Source organism: Myodes glareolus, chromosome 22, assembly GCF_982192425.1.
Source record: "Myodes glareolus chromosome 22, mMyoGla1.1, whole genome shotgun sequence".
Taxonomy (NCBI): Eukaryota; Metazoa; Chordata; class Mammalia; order Rodentia; family Cricetidae; genus Myodes; species Myodes glareolus.
In genome coordinates this window covers 34,226,758-34,247,805 of record NC_142047.1, presented here as the reverse complement: position 1 = coordinate 34,247,805, position 21,048 = coordinate 34,226,758, and the positions used below count along the sequence as shown (strand labels likewise).

Here is a 21,048-nt window from a genome sequence, read left to right as displayed (position 1 = left end):
TATTATTTTTATTAAAAACTTGCTTAAATTTAGCCAAAATGATGGAACGGTTTTGTTTTATATTCTGGTGAATGTCAGGAGTAACAACAGCTTATTTTTATGCATTGGCAGTCTACAAGTACGCTCTCCAAACCTGTGTACTGAAATTAGGGACCTAGCTCTTAATAATATTTAAGACTGCCTTGTACCTGCTACTGGCATTATCAGTTTGTCATCTAGTCTTATTTGTCCAGTTGTATGTGTGGATGGCTTTTAGATTGATTCTTGAAGATTGCTAAACACTTTAATCACTTGTACTTGATTGTGTAAATTGGGCTTCCATCTAAAATATTCCTTGGAGAAAATACTATGCTGTGAAACACATTCAAAGAACTCTACCTTGTGTTCAGTCAGTAGACATGTCCAAGTGTTTTCTCTTTTTGATGTCAGCTGCGTAGTTCTGAAGGTGTATTTTAAAATCTGTAACATAAAAATGCCCAAAGTCTAAAAGCATACTCAGTGAGTTCCCCTAAGTTCATACATCCCTGAAACATCCAAGCTCTGGTAGCTCTCTAGGTGTGTTTTTTCCTAACCAGTGTCCCTTCCCCCAAAGTGACCACTGTGGTGACTTCTAGCTTTTGCATAATATACTGTGTTATAAAGCATTCCTTTTGCACACTTACGTGTAAATCTTACAGTTATTATGGATGCCCATACAGGCTTAGAACACTTATCTGCCAACTGCTGACACTGTTTTGGGAGGCTGTGAATCTTTTAGGAGGTCGAGTCTAAGCTGACAAAAATAGGTCACTTGGAGTGGGCCTTTTGAAAATTATATGAACCCCTGGTTCCAGTCCTATTCCCTGCTTTGTGGAACAGACCTCTACAGTATGAATCTGCATTACATGTCCCTGCTACCCTGCCTTCCTTGTTCTGAAGGACTAGAAATCCTCTGAAGCAGCCAGAAGTCGTCTCTCCTCCCTGATGTTGTTTCTGTTATGTGTTTTGGCCACATTAATACCAAAGTAGTTAATATGGTGATTATTGACGAAACCAAAAATTAGAACCTTAGCAATCAATCAAGTAGTTTTGGAGTATTCACTAGAGAAGATTGTTGGAAGATGGATTTAATCCAATAGAAAGTCTTTGTTAGCTGGACTGCAACTATACTAAGTGCTCGGGATCCCAGTGTAACCCTGACCCTTTCTTGCAGTTAATATTTTAAAAAACCATGTCCTGGGTTGACATACTTCAGTTAGCAAGAACAACTAGCCAGGCCCAGGTGGTGGTGGCACACGCCTTTTAATCCCAGCACTCGGAAGGCAGAGACAGGTGGATCTCTGTGAGTTCGAGGCCAACCTGGTCTACAGAGCTTGTTCCAGGACAGCTAGGGCTATTACACGGAGAAACCCTGTCTCGAAAAACAAACAAACAAACAAAGCAAAACAAAATGAAAAAGAACAGCTAGCCAGAAGTGGCACTACAGACTCTAGAAAGCAAGGTTAGGACATTTAGACTTGCCCAAAGCCATGGACCTTGATGGGTTAGATCTTTGTTTTAGTTTTGGCAGGTGACGCTGTCTATGTGCTGTTTTACAGCCTGAATGGCACTTCCATCATGGAGTCAGTTGTGCTAAGGTCTGGGGACCTGTTAGAAAATAAGCTTTTACATGTGAGGCATGGTGTCTCATGCTAATCTCAGTGATGGGGAGGCAGAGGCAGGCAGATCTCTGAGTTTGAGACCAGCCTGGTGTCTACATAGTGATGTCCAGTTCAGAGAACTGAACCTGGGTCCTCTGCAAGAGCAACAAGTGCACTTAGCCACTGAACCCCTCTAAGAAAACTTTTCTTTTGTTGTTTTTCCAAGATACCTCAAAAACATTTTTAATTTGACTTTTTCATTGTGAATTACCAGCAACATACTTACCATTTTCTGTGTTTTCTAGTACCAAGGCTCAGAAAGGAACAGTCCTGCTTCATGGCCAGGCTCATACAACCTTCCTTTTGTTTTGAGACTCCATTTCAAACAGTACTTACCATGTTAAGTGCAAGATGGTTTTAATCTTATTTTATTTCTTTTTTTTTTTAAAGTTTGTTGTTTATTTTTGAGGTTATATTTTAATTACAACATATCTCTCTTCAAATCCTCTCATACATTCCTCCTTGCTCTCCTTCAAATTCATGGCCTCTTTTTTCATCAGTTATTGCAGGCATATATGTATTTGTATATACATATATATTCCTAAAAACAACCTGTTGAGTCTGTATAATTTTACTTGTACATATGTATGTATGTATGTGTGTGTGTTTGTGTGTGTGATTGTATGTATGTATGTATATTTTCAGGGCCGACCATTTGGCACTGGACTACCAATTGGGTGCTCTTCCTGGTGAGAATTGCCTCTCCTCCCAGTTATACTGAGCTGTAAAAGTAGTCCTTACAGGGATCTACTTGCCTCTGCCTCCTGAGTGCTGGGGATTAAGGGTGTGTACCACTGAGGCTTTTCATTTTGATACAGGATCTGACAAAGTTGTCCCAGCTGGTTTGAGTTTGGGATACCCTCCTCAACCTCTTGTGATGGTAGGATTATTGCCCTGTGCCACCAAGCCTGGCATATCTTCTTACTATGAACGCCTATTTGCTGGGATGTGCCTAAAGGGGAAATGTCTTCCGTAGTTTAGACAGAGAGCAAACTGGGGTGCAGTTCCCTGTGCAGTAATTTCATTTTGTCTCCAGACGAAACAGGTGAACAGCACTCTGAACTCCTGCATTAAGATAGCTTAGGTGCTGGGCTCTCCAGGGTGGGCACCTTTGCAGAGACCAACATAGAAGCTACTCTGATTCTCAGGGAGCTGGCAAGTGACTCTGCCTGGCAGGTGATTTTGAGAGGTTTTGTATTTCTCTTGAATTAATCTTTAAAACATTGATATTGCTGAGGTGGGTGTTACATTAAAAGGCAGTGGTTGTGTTAAATGTGTGAATGTGTTAAATAATGTAAATGTCTGCTAAGTATTGAAGTCAGGGACTACTGAGTGTTAGTTTAGAAAATATAGTTTTGGAATAGGTAATACTTAGTAAAAAACAGTTTCAGAAGGCATGGAGTTTACCGTGTGCAGCAACCAGATTCACTTTCGCATTTCCAAGTTTTTGCTTTTTGTTTATTTGTTTTGAGACAGGGCCTGTGTGCAGCCCTGGATGGCCTGGAACTCACTGTGTAGGCCAGGCTGGACTGGAATTCGGAGATTCTGCCTCCTTCTGCCTCCCAAGTGCTGGGATAAAAAGTGTGCATCATCATTCTTGGCATGTGCCAAGTTTTTAAAAATTTGTTTATTAGTTGTGTTTGTGCATGCTGCCCCAAAGTATGTGTGGAGGGAAGTCAGAGGACACCTTTTGGAAGTTGGTTTTCTTCCTAGGTTCCAGGGATCGAAATCAGTCTTTCAGGCTTTTTCCTACTGAGCCATCTTCCCCAGTGCCAAGTGTTTGTAGCCATCCTGTGTAATAGCAATAGCTGTCAAGATAAGTACTCTCATTGTTGTGTTTTACAAGTATGGACTCAAAGACATCTCAGTCTTAGTAACTTATAATTGTAGAATGTGTTTTCCTTACCCTACCTACTTACTTATTTTTTTTACTTGAAAATAATTTTTAAAAAAGTTATTATTTATGTATAATGTATACAGTATTCTGGCTGCATGTTTTGCCTGAACACCAGGAAAGGGGATTAGATCTCATAGTAGATGGCTGTGAGCCACCATGTGGTTGCTGGGGATTGAATTCAGGCCCTCTGGAAAAGCAGTCAATGTTTTTCATCTCTGAGTCCTCTCTCCAGCCCCTTGAAAATAGTTCTAAACTTAGGAGTTGCAAGCATAACCATTCAGGAAGCTGAGACAGGAGGAATTCGTGCACATGCACACACATACACAAGAGAAAAGTCTTTTAAAAAAGGAGAAAGAAAGGGAATGGGCAAAGGACATGGCTCAGTTGGGAGAGAGTGCTTGCCTAGCATGCATGAGGCCTGCCTAGGTTCAATGCCTAGCACCTCAGGCCCACGCCTGCAATCCCAGGAAACAGGGAGAGCTGGCTTTTAAATTATCCTGGGCTGTATATTGAGTTCCAGGTCATCCAAACTACATGGATCCCATCTGAAAAAAGGAGTCAGAGATGGAGAAAGAGGAAGAAGAAAGAAAAATGTAAACAAATGGAATAAAGAATTCCAGAAATCCTGGACTTCCCACATGTAGTTTTCATTGTTGTTCTTTTTGTTGCGGTTTTAATGTTAACAAAGGAAATCAGTTATTGCCTACTCTATGCATTTTGGGCCAGAATATTGTAGAAAATGGTGCTGTATTCTTCCTGATGCAAGCACACAGGTGGCACAGTTTGTCCCATTAAATGGAGACGGGAAAGGAAGAATGGGGATGGAAAGTAAAACTTCAGTTTGCTTTTCAGAGAGAACTGTATTTAGCAAATGCCATTTTATTCTAGCACCCTGGTGGGGAAGAGGTTCTGCTGGAACAAGCTGGGGCTGATGCAACGGAAAGTTTTGAAGATGTTGGCCACTCCCCTGATGCCAGGGAGATGCTAAAGCAGTACTACATTGGTGATGTCCATCCGGTAAGAACTGTCGTGTAACTCGGTCACTTATGCAAAGAAAACTTCTGGACAGCCACTAACGGGTTGGGAAAATGACTTATTCAGAGTAGATGTTTATTCCACCTAGCTCACATACCTGGTTTGCTCCAGAATCATCAAGCTCTCCTTTGTGGCTCACAGTATCAGAAAAGCCAAAGGAACTGGTTTTTGTCTTTTATTTACTGATTTATGTAATTAATAACATCTCTTTCTAAAATAGTAGTTTGGTTATTCTTGCAAGTCTTTGCTAAAGGTATTATATATGGGCTTGTAAGTCCTTTGTGCTTGGCATTCTAGCAGTGGATCCCGATATGCTAAATGGTGGATCTGGGCCCCTTCTTCAGACCCTGAAGTCTCTGAAAGATAGGGACTAATGTTCATTTAGATTTAGATCCATCTTCAACATTGTTCTCTCTCTTTTTTAAACAGAGTGACCTTAAGCCTAAAGGTGGTAAAAAGGTAAGAAGTTATTACTTTGTCTTGTATACTTCATGTATTTCTTTCTTTCTTTTTTCTTCTTTCTCTCTCTCTCTCTCTTTTTTTTTTGAGACAGGGTTTCTCTGTAGCTTTGGCTGTCCTGGAACTAGCTCTAGCTCTTGTAGACCAGGCTGGCCTCAGACTCAAAGAGATCCACCTGCCTCTGCCTCTGGAGTGCTAGGATTAAAGGTGTGCATCACAACTATCTGACTTTTAAAAATAATTTTAATAAGAGAAGTAAAAATGGGCATTAGAGATGGCTCGGTGGATAAGAGTGTTTGTTGCTTTTCCAGATGACCCAGGTTCGATTCCCAGCACCTACATGATATAGTCCATAATTGTCTATAACTCCAGCTCCGGGGGTCCAGTGACTTCTTTTGGCTTCTGCTGGCATTGCATGCACATGGTGCACAAATGACATTCATGTAGGCCGAACACCCAGACACATACAATAAAAATAAAGGCTAAAAAAATAAAAAGAGAGAGCCTGAATGTGGTGGCACATGCTTTTAATCCCAGCATTTGGGAGGCCTAGGCAGGTGAATCTCTGGGTTCAAATTTATTTTTATCCAAGCCAAAATTCTATTTTTAAGGAATTTGGACTTTATACTTGTCAGGACAAAAGCTAAGTCTTAAAAAGAAGGAAGTGCTTTAACATTTTGGTTTTAAGCCTAGACTTTAATGCTGAGCCATCTCCTCTGCCTAGTAGGAAGCATTTGTTAATGCTTTGTATGCATTTTTATTGAGACTCCAAAGCGTGTTTATTGTGGTTTTGAAAGAAATTAGGTTATGGGTTCAGTTTGGGAAAAATCTTATTCTTACTTATATAAAACAGATAATAAATGCTCTGATTAAATTTTTTTCCTGCACAGTATCTTGTTTTATGTGTCAAACAGAGGCCTTTATTTCTTTTCCTGTTTCTCCAAATTAATTTTTTTAATGCTGTATGCTCAAATTGTCCCATGCCCTTTCCAGTTTGCTCACTGATGCAGCCAAAACAAAAGATTCAGCATTTGAGTGTTTGAAAACCTTAATGTGCTTCGCCTTGTGTACCAGAAACGAAGCTTGAAAGCCTTTTCTACTTTCCACAAGCAGGGTGGTGTCATTGCCCATGTTTTCTTACAGTTTCTGTGACTTCTCTCCTTTAGAAGATTATTTCACTACCCTCTGACCTCGAGGGAGAGCAGGCTAGGTGTTTCCTAGCTCATCGTGCACACAGCAAAGACTCCTTCTTCCTCCTTCTAGAGTCTCATTCTTCATTGAGCCAGGAAATAATGAACAGGTTTGGCACAGCAATTCAAACTGGCCTTGGCACAAGAATCCTTTCAATTCAAGAGATTGCTTGCTTGGCAGTGTCTGCATTCTGTTGCCCTGAAATCCAGGGTGTTTATATACATTCACTCCTCTGTCCTGCTCCCCTACTACTCTGGATGTTAAATTATGAAAGGCAGATGAAATGGCTCTTTAAACATTTGTAAGCACTGGATTGGTCTTTGTCTTTCCCGCCTCACACCTGACTCATTCCCAACTCCTATTGTGACATTCAGGTAAGATTTGAGCTAATCATGGTCTTAATTGAACATATTGAAAAAATGCCACTCTGAGTCTATTTCATTCAGAGGATCCTGTAATTTTTAAGGGAAACTCCTTCAATTTAGAAATCTTCACTCATTTCTTCACAGCAACTATAAAGCTCTCTTTATGTTAAAACAATAGAAATATATTTTTGGAGTTACCGTGACTAGAGAGCTATCAATTATTTCTTGTTGCTGGTTTTCTTCCTTGGTAATACAGGAAGCAGGAACATTTGTGGGGAATGGACAGCAGTGAAATTCTGTTCCTTACATCAACCTAAATTGGGATCCCCTGGAATGAAAATGAAACTACAAGTCAAGTGCTCATTTCCTGAGCTTTCACTGTCCTAGGTGATAGGAAGGAGGCCAAGCACTGTACTTCAGAAGAGATTGATTAGCTGACATAAAACTGATCCCCCCCCCACAAGCAAGAAGTATAGAAAAAAGCCTCCTCAGCTCACTAAGTGGGTATGATCATTTAGAACTACAGATGTAGTGTAGTCTCGTCCTAGGTTAGGGAGGGACTGAAAACTATGCTTTCAAGCTTGTTTTTCTTGAGCTCCTTGTTCCCGAGGGACATATCTCCATTAGGATGATTCTGACTGTTGTTTGTTTCAGTCAGGCTGGCTGTTACCCTTCAGGCAGATTAGGCAAAGAAAGCCTTTTGGAAAAATTTCAAGACTACCTACCAGGTTTTCATGGAATTATATTCCAGACTGATTTCATTTCCAGGAAGACGTCCTTGATCCCTCACGTTTGTTTCTATGCTTGATGTTAGCCAAAAGGCTGAGAAATGATCTGGCTTCCCACAGAGGTTGAGGTAGACACTTCTATCCTAGGATATAGGCATCTCTTTTCCTTCACTTTTTTATCTCTGGCTAAACATTCACTGTCATGAAGTGGGAAGAAAGCTCATTTTATTAATTAGTTTCCTTTCTTGTGGTTCAGGGTTTCTGACTCTGTAAACAGAGTTGTTAGCCTTATAGGGTAGAGTTTTAGTTTTAGTAGTGGAAGAGAAAGAGATGGGCCTGTGCTGGCAGTGCTCCTTCGGTCTCATAGGCAAGAAGGTTGTTTCTTCTGCTGATCTTAAAGGCTAAAAAAATGCGTTGGCTCAGAAAACCGTGCTGGAGTAGTGATTTTAGAATTTAAGTTCATCTGAATCTTCATTCTATAAACAATGAAGCCGAGTTAGCTCTGAGCTGGAAGATACTATATACATTCCAGTTATGAGTAGATTTATAAAAAGTTTACTTGGGACTGGAGAAATGGCACTTAAGAGCACTAGCTGTTCTTTCAGAGGACTGGGGTTCAGTTCCCAGAGCCTACATGGCAGCTCACAACTGTCTGGTAATTTCAGTTTGAGGGGATCCAATGTTCTCTTCCAATTTCCGTGGGCATTGACCCATGTCATGTACACACACACACGGACACACATACGCAGGCACACACTCATACACATAAAATAAACAGAAAAACCTTTTAAAAAGTTTATTTGGTGTGCTGGATAGTTTTATGTCAACTTGACACAAGCTAAAATCATCTGAAAAGAGGGAACCTCAATTAGGGAAATACCTCCATTGGATGTAGGGCATTTTGCTAATTAAAGTTTGATGGGTCCAGCCCTTTGTGGGTGGTGCCATCCCTGGGCTAGTGGCCCTGGGTTCTCTATGTAAGCAAACTCAGCAGGCCATGTGGTGTAAGCCAGTAAACAGCACCCCTCCATGGCTCTACATCAGCTCCTGCCTCTAGCTTCCTGCCCTGTGTGAGTTCCTGCCCTCCCTGCTTTTGATGATGAACTGTTATATGGAACTGTGGACGAAATAAGCCCTTTTCTCTTCAAATTGCTTTTGGTCATGGTTTTTCATTACTGTAGTAGTAACCCAACCAAAACACTTGAGCATAAAATATTTTCTTTTACCCTACAAATCCCATCTTTAGTATTATTGTCCATAAAAGTATATTCGAAAAACAATGTGTGTGTGTGTGTGTGTGTGTGTGTGTGTGTGTGTGTATTGATTTTATGAGGAATTAAACCTGTTAATACCTTGTGCTTTGGGACGGAGTTTCATTTTAAATTTTGTGTGTTGTGTTTGTGTATGTTTTGTGGATGTGTGCACACAAGTGCACGAACATGTGGAGGCCAGAGGTTGGCTGTCCTCCTATATTGCTCACCACTTATTTATGTTTGAAACAGAGTCTTTCATTAAACTCAGAGCTCACTGATTGGCTGGAGTAGCTGGCCAATGAGCTTTGGGGATCTGCTTGTCTCCATTTCCCCAGCTCTAAGGTTACAAGCACAGGTCAGCTTTTACATGGGCTCTGGGCATCCAAACTCAGGTCCTCTTGGAGTGGGCAGTTTACTGACTAAGCCACAGCCTTAGCCTGGGAATCAGTTTTATTTGAGCAGTCAGTTTGTTTTGTTTTATTTTTGAGACAGGGTCTTGTGTAGCCCAGACTGGCCTTGGACCCTTAATCTTCCTGCCTCTGCCTCCCAAGTGCTGTATTACAGGAGTGCCACCATGCTCAGCCAAGCAATTGATTTTTGTTGTTAATAACATTTGGCTAAAATAATAGCAGACTCAGATTTTGTTTTGCAAGTATATTCCTTGGAAAATAAAGAAGCATTATATTACTTTTGTGGTAGTCCTTCTGCTGAAGAATTTAGGATTTGATATGATCTAATGCAAGTGAAATCTTAGTTCCATATGAAAGGTAGAGAGCACTAACATCTTGGCATGGACTTTCTCAGCCAGATGCGCCTGAAGACCAAAAGAATAAACTAAATTGTCTGTAGCCTGTAAGACTTTCTTTTAAGTATAAATCAGATTCAGCAGAGTTTTGGTATGGCTATAAGGATTGTAGGAAGTGTGTGAGAAGACAAGAAAGTTATTATATTTTTTCTTTTTAGTTTTATAAAATTGAGAAGGAATTGAACAACAAAAACAAAACTAAACAAAACTAGGACTTGGCTGCTAGTAGCTGTGCCTTATGTATCTCTCTTATTATTTCTGACTAAAAGGGGGGCCACAGCTTAGCATTTACTTTGGTGTCTGTCCTGAAAGAAATGGATGCTTTCTCTTTTCATTTCTCCAGGATGTTAGGTAAGTTTTTCTCTTCTCTTCTCTTCTCTTCTCTTCTCTTCTCTTCTCTTCTCTTCTCTTCTCTTCTCTTCTCTTCTCTTCTTTTTTCCTCCCCTCTGGGAATGGGCTGCTCTTAAAACAGGTATTTAAAGGTATTTAGTTAAAAAAAACATGACACATTACATTATTTCTTGTTAGGAATGATTACCATCTTAGCTTACTATAGGCTTAGTGCTATACTCTTTCTCTTTACTATGATGTAGTCCATGGCTTACTGTAGCTAGCACATATTCAGAATATTGGTTGTAAAAAGAGTACAAAAGGTTTGAAATGTAGAGATTCCATCTGTGTGTTTTCAGGATTGAAGTATGTATTTATCTGTATGACAGTGTTTTTAGTTCGTTCATGTACAAATACACTGTTCAATAATAATTGCAACCAACTTTATAACAACTTGATCACTATAAAAAGAAACCATGAACCTTTTACCAGCCGTATTCCATTACCTCCCAACCCTTCTTGCCCAACCTAAAGCAACTGCTGATCTCCTTCTGTTTCAATTCATTGTCCATATAAATGGACTTATATAATAGATGGTCTTTTGTGTCTGCCCCTTTTCAGTTAGACTAGCATAATGTTTTGAAGGTTCATCCATGTTGTCACATACATCAGTAAGTAATTGCTTTTTTATTCCCAAGATTTTATTTATTTATTTTTATATGTTTGGGTATTTTGTTTGCATGCATGTCAGTGCACCATATGCATGCCTGGTGCTTGTAGAGGCCAGAAGAGGGCATGAGATTCCCATGGAACTGCAGTTACAAACAGTTGTGAGCCACTATGTGAGTACTGGAAGTTGAACCCAGGTCCTTTGGAAGAGCAGCCAGTGCTCTTAACTGCTGAATCATCTATCCAGCCTCCAAAAATCTAAATTTTAAGATTATTTGGATCAAGTACTGCATACTTGTAATCTGAGCACTTAGGAATCCAAAGCAAGAAGAAGGGTCTTGAGTTTAAGGCTAGCCTGGATTACACAGAGCGAATCTGTCTTTAAAAAAACAAAAAGATTTGTTTAGTATTTTCTTTTCTTTAACTGCTCTTCCCCTTTTAATTGTTAAATAATCCTAGGTTGGAGAAATGGCTCAGTAGTTAGGAGCATTGCTTGCTCTTGCAGAGAACCCAGGTTCTAGTTCCAAGAACCATATGGAGGTTTTCAAATGTTTTTAATGCCAGTTCCAGGGTGTCCAACACCCTACTCCTGGTGCACATATATATGTGCAGGCAAACACTTATACACATAACATTAAATAAATCCTAAGAGGAAAAAAAGTTAAGTAATCCCCCAAATCCTTACTTAGTTTCAATTTCAGAGAGTAAGCAGGTCATCTCTGTAAGCCGTGAGGTAGTAGTCTGCATCCGAGAGCATTTGGCAGCTTATCATTTTGTGGGAGAAGAGATTTGAGGACTTTTAAAAATGTTTTCAGAAACTGTGATCTTAGTTGTGCTGTGGTAAGCCCAGTTAAATAGGCTTGTCATTGGGACCCAAAAATAAGTCCATTTCAATAGGTTTTTTTTTTTTTTTTTTTTTTTTTTTTTTGCTTTATTTTTCAAGACAGGGTTTCTTGGTGTAGCCCTGGCTGTTTTGGAACTCGATTTGTAGACCAGGCTGACCTTGAACTTACAGAGATCTGCCTGTCTCTGCCACCTGAGTGCTGGGATTAAAGGTGTGCGTCCCCACTGCCTGACTTCAATAGACTTTTATCATTGGTATTTTTACATGTAAAAAGTTTAGGTCATTTCTATGTTCTCTTTAGATTTCTATGTTCTCTTAGATTATTCACTAAGAAATACCAATGTGTGATTAGAAATAAAAGATTCCAAGTCTACTCATTATCTAGAAGCTATAGGCATCACAATTATGAAGGAAATTCTATTACTGTTTATAGTTTATCTGGATATCCAAGAAGACTTATGTACATTTTACTAATGTTCTCTTTCTGTTATTTTTGAACATGTGACTTCTTCAGGATCCTTCACAAAGCAGTACATGCAAAAGGTTAGTATCTCCCTAATGGACTTCCTTATACTATTCATAATGTCTCTCAAGAGGTTCTTTTTACATATGTGTGTTTGGAGCTGGAGAGATGGCTCAGCAGTGAATAACTTAGCTGTTTTTCTAGAGAATCTGGGTTTGAGTCCCTACACCTACATGGTGGCTCACAACCATCTCTAACTCCAGCTCTGGGGGTTCAGGGTGGAGGTGGGATCTGATGTCCTCTTCTAGTTTGGTTTATGGGCATTAGGCATGCACATTATAGACAGATATGTAGGCAAAATACCTGTATGCATAAAATCTTAAAGAAAAACCAAAAGCAAAGATCTATGCAGATACAAGTAGCAGTAATTTCTTTTGGGGTCGGAGAGTATTAATTATTTTTAAAAAGGATGTGAGGGTGGGAGGGACACAGGTGGAAGCCCGAGGGCAGTGCTTCTCCACCTCTCTGACGCTGTGACCCTTTAGTACAGTTTCTCTTGCTGTGGTGACCCCCAAACATACAATTTTTTTTAGCTACTTCATAACTGTAATTTTGCTACTGTTGTAAATCATAATGCAAATATCTGTGTTTTCTCATAGTCTTAAGTGACCCCTGTGAAAGAATCATTCAACCCCCAAGGTTGACAGCATGAGGGCTGCTGACCTTGAGAGTTGAGCGGTAGTAGTAGATGGGTATCATCAAAATAAAACATGAATTGTGAAAGTTTCAAAGAATCAGTGTTGCTTTTAAAAGAATTGTTATCCAAAATATATAAAAAATCCTGCAAATAAAGTTTTAAAAATATCTCAATAGAATATGCAAAAAGATTTGCATTTAAATACTTTACACAAATACAAGTGTAACTGGAGGTTTCTCTCTCACCTGCCAGTTCCCAAAAAAGACTCAGAGGCTTAATATTAATTACAAACTAGTTGGCCTATTAGCTCAGGCTTATTAGCTAGCTCTTACAACTTAAATCAACCCATTTCTATTATTCTATATTTTATGAGGCTTGTGGTTTGTTACCCTTTATCTTGCTGCTCTAGTGGCTGCTGGCATCTCCCAGACTGCCTTCTTTCTCCCTGTATCTGTTTGGATTCATAGGCCAAAGCAGCTTCTTTAATAACCAATGGTAATAAAATATATTCACAGCATACAGAGAGATATCCCATATCATGCAAGCAAGTGGATAAAGGTTTAATGTCATATTATTAAAATGATAGGTCTGGCCAGGTGGCGGTGGCACACACTTTTAATCTCAGCACTCAAAAGGCAGAGGCAGGCAGATCTCTGTGAGAGTTCGAGACCAGCCTGATCTACATTAAGTGAGTTCCAGGACAGCCAGAGCTGTTACACAGAGAAACCCTGTCTTGAAAAACAAAAAACCAAACCAAACCAAAATAAAAAAAAGTATAGGTCTGTTTCACACCTAATATGTAGACAGGTGTTTCTACATATAAGAAGACTTGCTTATTAGGAAATAAATTAGTTACCAAGGCTCTTATCCTCTTCTGGGAGCATTCACTTTGAGAACATTTTGGCAGTATCTAGTAAATAACTTTTGACCTAACAATTGCATTTCTATGGGACCTGCAATAGAAACATGTCACAAGTCAAAGCATGGTATGCCTGCCTTGTGGTTCCAGCTGCTAGGACGATTGTTTGACCCAAGAATTTTGAGACCAATCTTGGCAACATAGTAAGGCTATCGTCCAAGAGAAAAGCACAAGGAAACAGATACACAAATGTTTATAGCTAGGGCTGGAGGGATGGCTCAGTGGTAAGGAGCATTGTCTGCTCTTGGAGAGGACCCAGGTTTGGTTTCCACATCCTCATGGCAGTTCACTGCTAGCTGTGTAACTCTAGCTCCAGGGGATCTGACACCTTCTGACCTTAGAGTGCCAGGAGCTCATGTGGTGCACAGGCATGCATTCAGACAGAACACCCATACACATAAACTAAATAAATGGTAGAAAATTTTAAAATAGTTAGATAGGATGACATACACCTTTAGTCCTAAAACATGAGAGGAGAAGCAGGTGGATGTCTGTCAGTTCAAGATCAACCTGGTCTACATAGTGAGCTCCAGGCTAGTCATGGCTATATAGTCAGATATCTCAAAAAAAAATGTTTATAGCAACATTGGAATAATGTCTTGAATAGACATTAAACATTGGAAAAACCTTAATTTTTTTTAGTAATAAAAATGAACTCTAGTATAGTCATATGATAAAACATTACTGAGTAATAAAAATTAACAAATCACAAATTTTTTGCAATAACCTGGATAAAGTCTCCAGAAAAAAAAAAACCTGTCTCTGGCACAAAATTATTGCTGGTGCTCTGTCTCTGAGCACAGTGGAAATACAGTTCTTGGTTGTCTTCACGCTTCAGCAATAACAGAAGTGGTGTGAGACTTGGTGGCAACCATTCTCTCTTGTTCTGCAGTTTTCTCTTCAATGTTTTCTTGGGGGTCCTATGTTTGGACTCTAGTCTTCTGTGGTTGCTCTTCAGGAAGCCTCAGTGACTTCAAAGTTCCCATGTTCCATAGTTTCTGCTGGGCATGCTGTCTTGACTTGAAGCAAAACTGCCTGCCTGCCTGTCAGTCTCATCTGTTGGTAGTAACTTACCTCTGTAGTCTTGTTTGCACCTGGATCTCTCTAGGCAAGGAGAATAATTCTTATTAACAATCTCAGCTGGCTTTGTTGGTTTGGAACTTTTTCATACCAAGACTGGATATGTCTTAGATGGGCAACCAAGTCATTTGGGTCACAAAAGCCTCACAGCTTAAGCTGGGCAGAGTAATAAGCTCGTTTAAAGAACTGTTTTAAGGAGGCTGGAGAGATGGCTCAGCAGTTAAGTGTGCTTGCTGCTCCTTTAGAGGGCCTAGGTTTAGATCCCTGCACTCAGATGGCAGCTCATAACCATCTTTAACTTCAGTTCCAGAGGATCTGACACCCTCTTCTGGCCTCCTCGGGCACCAGGCATGCAAGTGTATGGAGACTTACATATAGACCAAACACACACACACACACACACACACACACACACACAGAGAGAGAGAGAGAGAGAGAAAGAGAGAGAGAGAGAGAGAGAGAGAATTGTTTTAAAGAGAGTAGTGTCTGCTCTGAAATTCCTAAGGAAGTCACCTGCAGTACTTCTCATGGCATTGCCACTTGCTTAACTTCTTTTAGAACAACGCATGCACTCATTTTATTTCCTTGTTAGTATCCAAAATTAAAACTAGACATTAAGGGCTTAGAGAGATGGCTCAGTAGTTAAGAGCATGCTGCTCTTGCGGAAGTCCTGGGTTTGTTCCCCAGCAGCCACACGGTGGCTCACAACCATCCACAACTCTACTTCCAGGGAGATCTGATGCCCTCTTCTGACCTGTGAGGGTACCATGAACCCACATGGTGCAGCTACAGTCACACAGGCGTAACACTCAAATAAAACTAGACATTGAAAGCATGGGCACCTGACTCCCATTACCAGCTTCTTACTTGGGGTGCAAAGATTTGTTACTTCTAAACTTATAGTAAAGTAGATAATATTAATATTATTATATTAAGGTCTGACTCCTAGCACCATACACATAAAAATTAATTATTGCAGTATAATAATTTGTTGAAAATGTCACAAAGACAAATTCTCATATCTATAACCCTGTAACCCAAAAGTAATCAGTATGTCTCATAGAAACACTTAGAAAGAAACACACACATTAAGCTTTTTTGGATTGCCAGAATGACTGTGAACTGTTTGTTTTAATATTTGTGTGTCTCTGCATGCATGTGTGTGGACAGAGTGCAGATTTTGTCCTCAGGAACACTCTGTCTCCAAGACCTCCTTGTCCTGGAGCTCACTAGTTCGGCTACACGGGACGTCCCAGGGATCTGCCCATCTTTATCTCCCCAGCACTGAAGTTTCAAGCGTAGCCACTGTTCTACTTGAGTTCTAGGGATCACACTCAAGTCCTTAACTTACTATATCCTAGTCCTCAAACTATTGATTTTCCTGCCTTAGCATTCAAATACTGGGATTGTGTGTGTGTGTGTGTGTGTGTGTGTGTGTCTGTTTCTTTTTTGTTCTGTTTGTTTTACTGCATCTTGATACATTGCTGGGATTGGGCTGGCATTTACAGTGTAGCTCAGGCTAGCCTGTAATTTACAGCAAATCTCCTGCCTCAGCTTCCAGAGAGTGCTGGGTTTGCAGGTATGTACCAGTATGTCCAGCTTGAATATCTGTTTTGATAGCATAGTATGCATTCTCTTTTCATTGTGTTGTGGCGCTAGGGTTCAAACTCAGCCTTCTGGATGGTAGGTAAGCATTCTACACTGAGCTACAGCTTTTTTTGTGTGTGTGTCAATGGGTGTCACTGATCTTGAACTCTAAGAGATTTTCTTGCTTCTCCCTCCTGGGTGCTGGGGTTAAAATCATATACGACCTTACCCTGAAAGTTACTTATTTTTGTTTTTTACATCCTTTTTAAAAGAAGGACTTTAGGGCCCTGCATAATGGCTCAACAAGTAGAGACACCTGCCAAGTCTGGTAACTCAAGTTCCCACGCTTCCTTCTGACCTCCACCTGCACATCATGCCATGCCTGAGCACATAAGTGCACAGATACAGATAAATGTAGAGTTGGGTTTTTTTTTGTTTGTTTTCCTTTCAGATACAGTATAGTAAAATTTTAATTAAGAGAAAATCAAGATAAATCAAATCAAGACTCCTGTCTCATGAGCTTTAAAACAGGGGTGCTATTGTTCGGATAAACTATCCTTAACTTCATTGCTTTTTCTTCCTGCTTCTAGTTGCTGGGCATATTGGATTCTCCCTGTGGTGGGCGCCATTCTTGTAGGCTTCCTGTATCGTCACTTCACGACCGACAGCAAATCCTCCTGAGGTGACCATATTGGAGTGTGGGAGCACATGCTTCTGGAGCGAGAAGTAGACACTTACTGTGGAGGCTGCAGCGATGCTCCCTCCTTAAATCCGCCAGCTGTTTTCCTCCCCACTTGGAGCCAGGATGGTTGACCAGATATCTATCCTCCTCGATCTAGGACCAGGGTCCTTCACCAGCCAGAGCCTGATGCCCAAAGCACCTACTCACATTGTGTCCTTGCTAGGGTTTCTTCTCACTGGCTTCTACTTGTTTCCTTCATTTCAAGAGTTTATGCCTATGATTAGTGTTCCGATGTTGTAGTGACATGGCCTTTGGGGACAATATATGATTTCCCATACTTTGACTTCGCATTAGATATATTTAAGAGAACAGCACTCTAATTTTAAATCTTTTCCCATTTTTCTTTTAAGTAAATTTATTTTTAAATTCTGATTTAACTTTGTCTTTATCATAAGGAGTTTAATTCATTAAGATATGTCTCTCTTATTTGAAACACAGCTACCAAATGATCTTATTTATGATTATTAAAAGTAAGGGACCGAAAGATATGTCATTGGATAAAAGCAATTGCCACAAAGCCTGATGACCTGAGTTTGATTTCCTGGACCCACACGGGTAGGAGAGAATCAATTACCAAAAGCTGTCCTCTGACCTCCACAGACATGCTGTAGCCCTAGTGTACACACACACACACACACACACACACACACACACCTGTTTATACACACAGGTGCACACATTCAGACAGAACACACATAGGCACAAGTGTATACTAAACAAATGTAATTTTAAAAAAGTATACAAAAAATAAAAATTTAAAAAAAAGGACTATGTGGTTTTCTCCCCAGTTAGTGTAGCCAATGGCGCCTCTTGTCCCTAAGTCTGGCCCCTTTCTTCCCAAGAATACTTTATAAAATTCTGCATTCCTTTGGTTTTTTAGATGTAGAAAAGCCCAAGAAGGGATCAGCGAGTTAAGGTGAATTCAGAATACTCTTTTAAAAAGAGAACAAAGCGCCACTTAGAGGACAGCAGTTTAAAGACACCAGTTTCCAGCCTTTTTCACCCCGGCTTCCTTCGCCAACAAGAAATGAGTGTTCCTGCGGCGCTTCACCAGAGCCTGGGGCGCTGTCCCTGGGGCTTCATGGAAGGCTCTTGTCTTTTTATTTACTTATTAACAAATTTTTGATTTCCTGTTTTATCAAGGTAAGAGACTCAAGTTTGGTCTTATCTCAGTAAAATAACTTCCATGTAAATGTCATTGTTGGGGCATGCCACTTCAGATCCGGAGACCTTGCCAAGAGACTTCTAATTTCATCCATGTTTACCTCCATGGCTCTAACTTGGTGATTTTGTTCTGTTTTTCTCCTGAGGATTATAGTGATAGATCTGGAAGCTTTTCCCCCTCCCTTGGATATGTATTTCATTGGAAAGTAGTTGATCATTTAAAATTACTGTTTCTCATTGGTTCAGGCATTTTCCTGGCATCTTTGACTTTATTTGTTTCCCTGTGGTGATACCTGAGTTTGCCAGCTTTTTACTCATTATCTGTGATTGTCCTCCACATTCTTTGTTCATTACCAGTCTGCTTCCGGGCCTTTGTCATATCTAGCAGGAAAACCATTGAATTCTAAAAGAACTAGAAATGCTGGGAAGTGTCTCCTGCCTCCCTTCCAGCTTGCCATGGGGCTTGACAGTACAGGAAACTGCACATTAAACCAGTCTGCCCATGCAAACTATTCACGAAAAAGTTCAGGCCAGGACCTCTATCCTGAGATTCAGCGGTTGAGTGAATTCAGAATTCATCAAAATAACTTGCATACTTGGATATGATACTTTAGAGTAATTTCTAGATGACTTTTATGTATCAGGGATACAGACTTAATCAAACTTTTATCTTTATAATGTCTGTAATAAGCTAAAGTGAAAGACTAGTTACTCTGTAACGAAAGTGGCGTGACTGAGTTCACCTTCACTTAACGGCAAGGGAGGTTGTGTGCAGTGAGAGCCAAGCTACGTGGGATATGTTAGGTAGATGGAAAGAAAAAGGACCCATTGAGGTACAGGAAGGGAACATTCAAGCTAACACTAAACCTGAAGATAACTTGGATCAGTTGTGAATGTTTCTTGGCATCTCTTCACATCCAGTGAAAAACATCTGATTATAGAAAATGTTACGGACTGTTTTTGGCTGGACAGTGGTGACACACACCTTTAATCACAGCACTTGGGAGACAGAGGCAGGCAAATCTCTGAGTTCAAGTCCAGCCTGGTCTACAGAGTGAGTTCCAGGACAGCCAGAACTATATAGAGAGACCCCATCTCAACACCCTCCACAAAAAAAGAGCTGTATTTTTAAGTAAAATTGGTGTTTTGGTATTTCTGTGGTAAGCATCAATACAGAAATCGTGTTTTTTTATTTCACTTCCGTGATTCCCCTGCTTTTATTTGAGCTGTTTTACTGAGAGCTGAAAGGAAAAGATTTTTATGCTTTTGTCTTTGCCATTTATGAAATATGTCAAATACCCAGGGCTTTTTTTGAACTACTGATAATGTGATGTCATTTTATATTATATATATAAAAAATGCTGCTTCTTTTTTGGCCAGGCATAGGGGCATGTGACTTTATTCCCAGCACTCAAGAGGCAGAGGCAGACAGTTCTTGAGTTCTAGGTCTGCCTGGTCTACATAGAAAGCTCCAGGCCAGCCAAAGCTACATAGTGAAACTCTGTCTCAAAACAAAACCATAAAACCCCTTTTAGGTCTGTTTGCTGTAATTCTGTTGCCTACATAAACAGGGGAAAAGGTAGGTCTTAGGTGAGCGTTTGTTGAGGCTTTTCCTCAACAAAGCAATACAGCATGTACACCAAATGCATAAAAAAACAAAACAAAAAACTGAACTTGTCAAAGAAGCCTTAACATTTGTGGGCCATGCAGACTATCATTGTGAGCAAGGGGAACTCGTCCCTGTTGGCTGACAGTACCCCCTGACCTGTGGGGTGGTTTGTTAATTCTTGGAGTGGCCAACTGCCACCACACATCATGCAAGTTAACAGCTGGTGAACACAAAAGAGGGAATTCATGCTACCAAGACACAGGGTGTTAATGCCCATTCTGTAAAAGTTCCTACCTGGCCCTGGGAGCTGGTTTTCCTTTCCAAGTGACTGCACGTTTGTAAAGAAAGCAGTGGGGCAAAGTTTATGATCTGTGTTTGCAAACTCCTTGTGTGATTACTTAAGCAGAGACAAGTCTGTCCAAAGCTGTCCTTTGAGCTGCCAGGCTCTTTGAGCAGTTGCCACTGTTGCTTATGGTGTTGGGTTGTGCTCATTTTCTGCTGAGGAGCAGTGAAAAGTGCTGGGCAAGCTGGATGTGTCGTCGCATGGCATTCGTACTGCATCCCAGGTGATGCCCATCAGGCTGAAGTCCACCTGAGGTGACTGAAGCACAGAGCGTGAATGTTCTTTGCCTCCTACCCCAAGGGAAATGGATTCAGACATGTCGTGTCTCAACAAAAAACTGAAGTTTTTAGGCTGTACGATTGATTCAGTTGCCAAATATTCCAAAAGTAACAGCTCTGTCACATTTGGCCGACTTTGGAATTTGTGGGGGTGACCTAGGAGGGGGGCTCTGAAGACGCAGAGATGTGTCTGTCAGCCACCTGCCTTATGCCCAGTATCTTACTCATGAATTTCAGTGGCCACCCCTTGCCCACGCCTACATCAGCAGTTTGGGCAGAACATCATTTCAGTTACTTAACTCACTTTTTACTGCACCCTCAATTGCAGGTGACTAATGTTAACATTCCTTCTGTGTATTCAATGATGGAGTTTGTTTACCTATTTGATTGCAGCTTATTTTGAACAAAGATCTTTGTCTCTTTCTACTGGAATGTGCACACAGTGAATGTTTGTTAGAACTACACAATAAAGACACTGTTTTCCTTTTCTCGTCCTGATTACAGTTGTTTTTTTTTTTAAATCAACTTTTTTTTTTTTAAAGACATGTTGGTGCTGTACTTCTCAGGTACACTGAATGTAACACTGAATGTAACAGTTGGGGTGCACAAAGTTGTTCTGTATCTCTGCCAACATTTGTTTAACCTAAGTTATGGAGTGCTGTGATTCTTCAGGGCTCTGTGTTGGAGGTGGACCTCTCATTAGATAGTTTCAAGATACAGCTATCCAGGTCCTGCCATGGCAAGGGATGTGAAGTAAGAACCAGAAAACAATTGGGAGTTTTTTTCTACTGGTAAAGAAAAGCCAACATGAGGTAATGTTTTATTATCTGCAATGCTGGACCTCAAATGATTGTTTTTCTTGGAACTAGCTAAACTGTTGGGGAAATTTAAACACAGAGGTTGAGGCTCTA

The 21,048-nt window shown here is 40.4% G+C and overlaps 1 protein-coding gene across 3 annotated transcripts in view; it reads left to right on the top strand.

Moving 5' to 3' along the window:
* The window catches only part of Cyb5b (cytochrome b5 type B), a 37,585-nt gene extending 16,950 nt beyond the window's left edge, over window positions 1-20,635 (top strand). Inside the window, exons 2-6 of one of the 3 annotated variants that reach the window (XM_085681619.2) lie at window positions 4,465-4,593; window positions 5,041-5,070; window positions 11,770-11,798; window positions 16,592-16,683; window positions 17,624-20,635. In XM_085681619.2, coding sequence (XP_085537745.2) covers window positions 4,465-4,593; window positions 5,041-5,070; window positions 11,770-11,798; window positions 16,592-16,682 — 279 coding nt within the window. In that variant the 3' untranslated portion in view covers window position 16,683; window positions 17,624-20,635. Of the gene's footprint in view, window positions 1-4,464; window positions 4,594-5,040; window positions 5,071-11,769; window positions 11,799-16,591 lie in introns of all 3 variants that reach the window. The other 2 variants (XM_087900162.1, XM_085681618.2) reach the window with 2 other exon arrangements.
* Window positions 20,636-21,048: the final 413 nt, after the last annotated feature.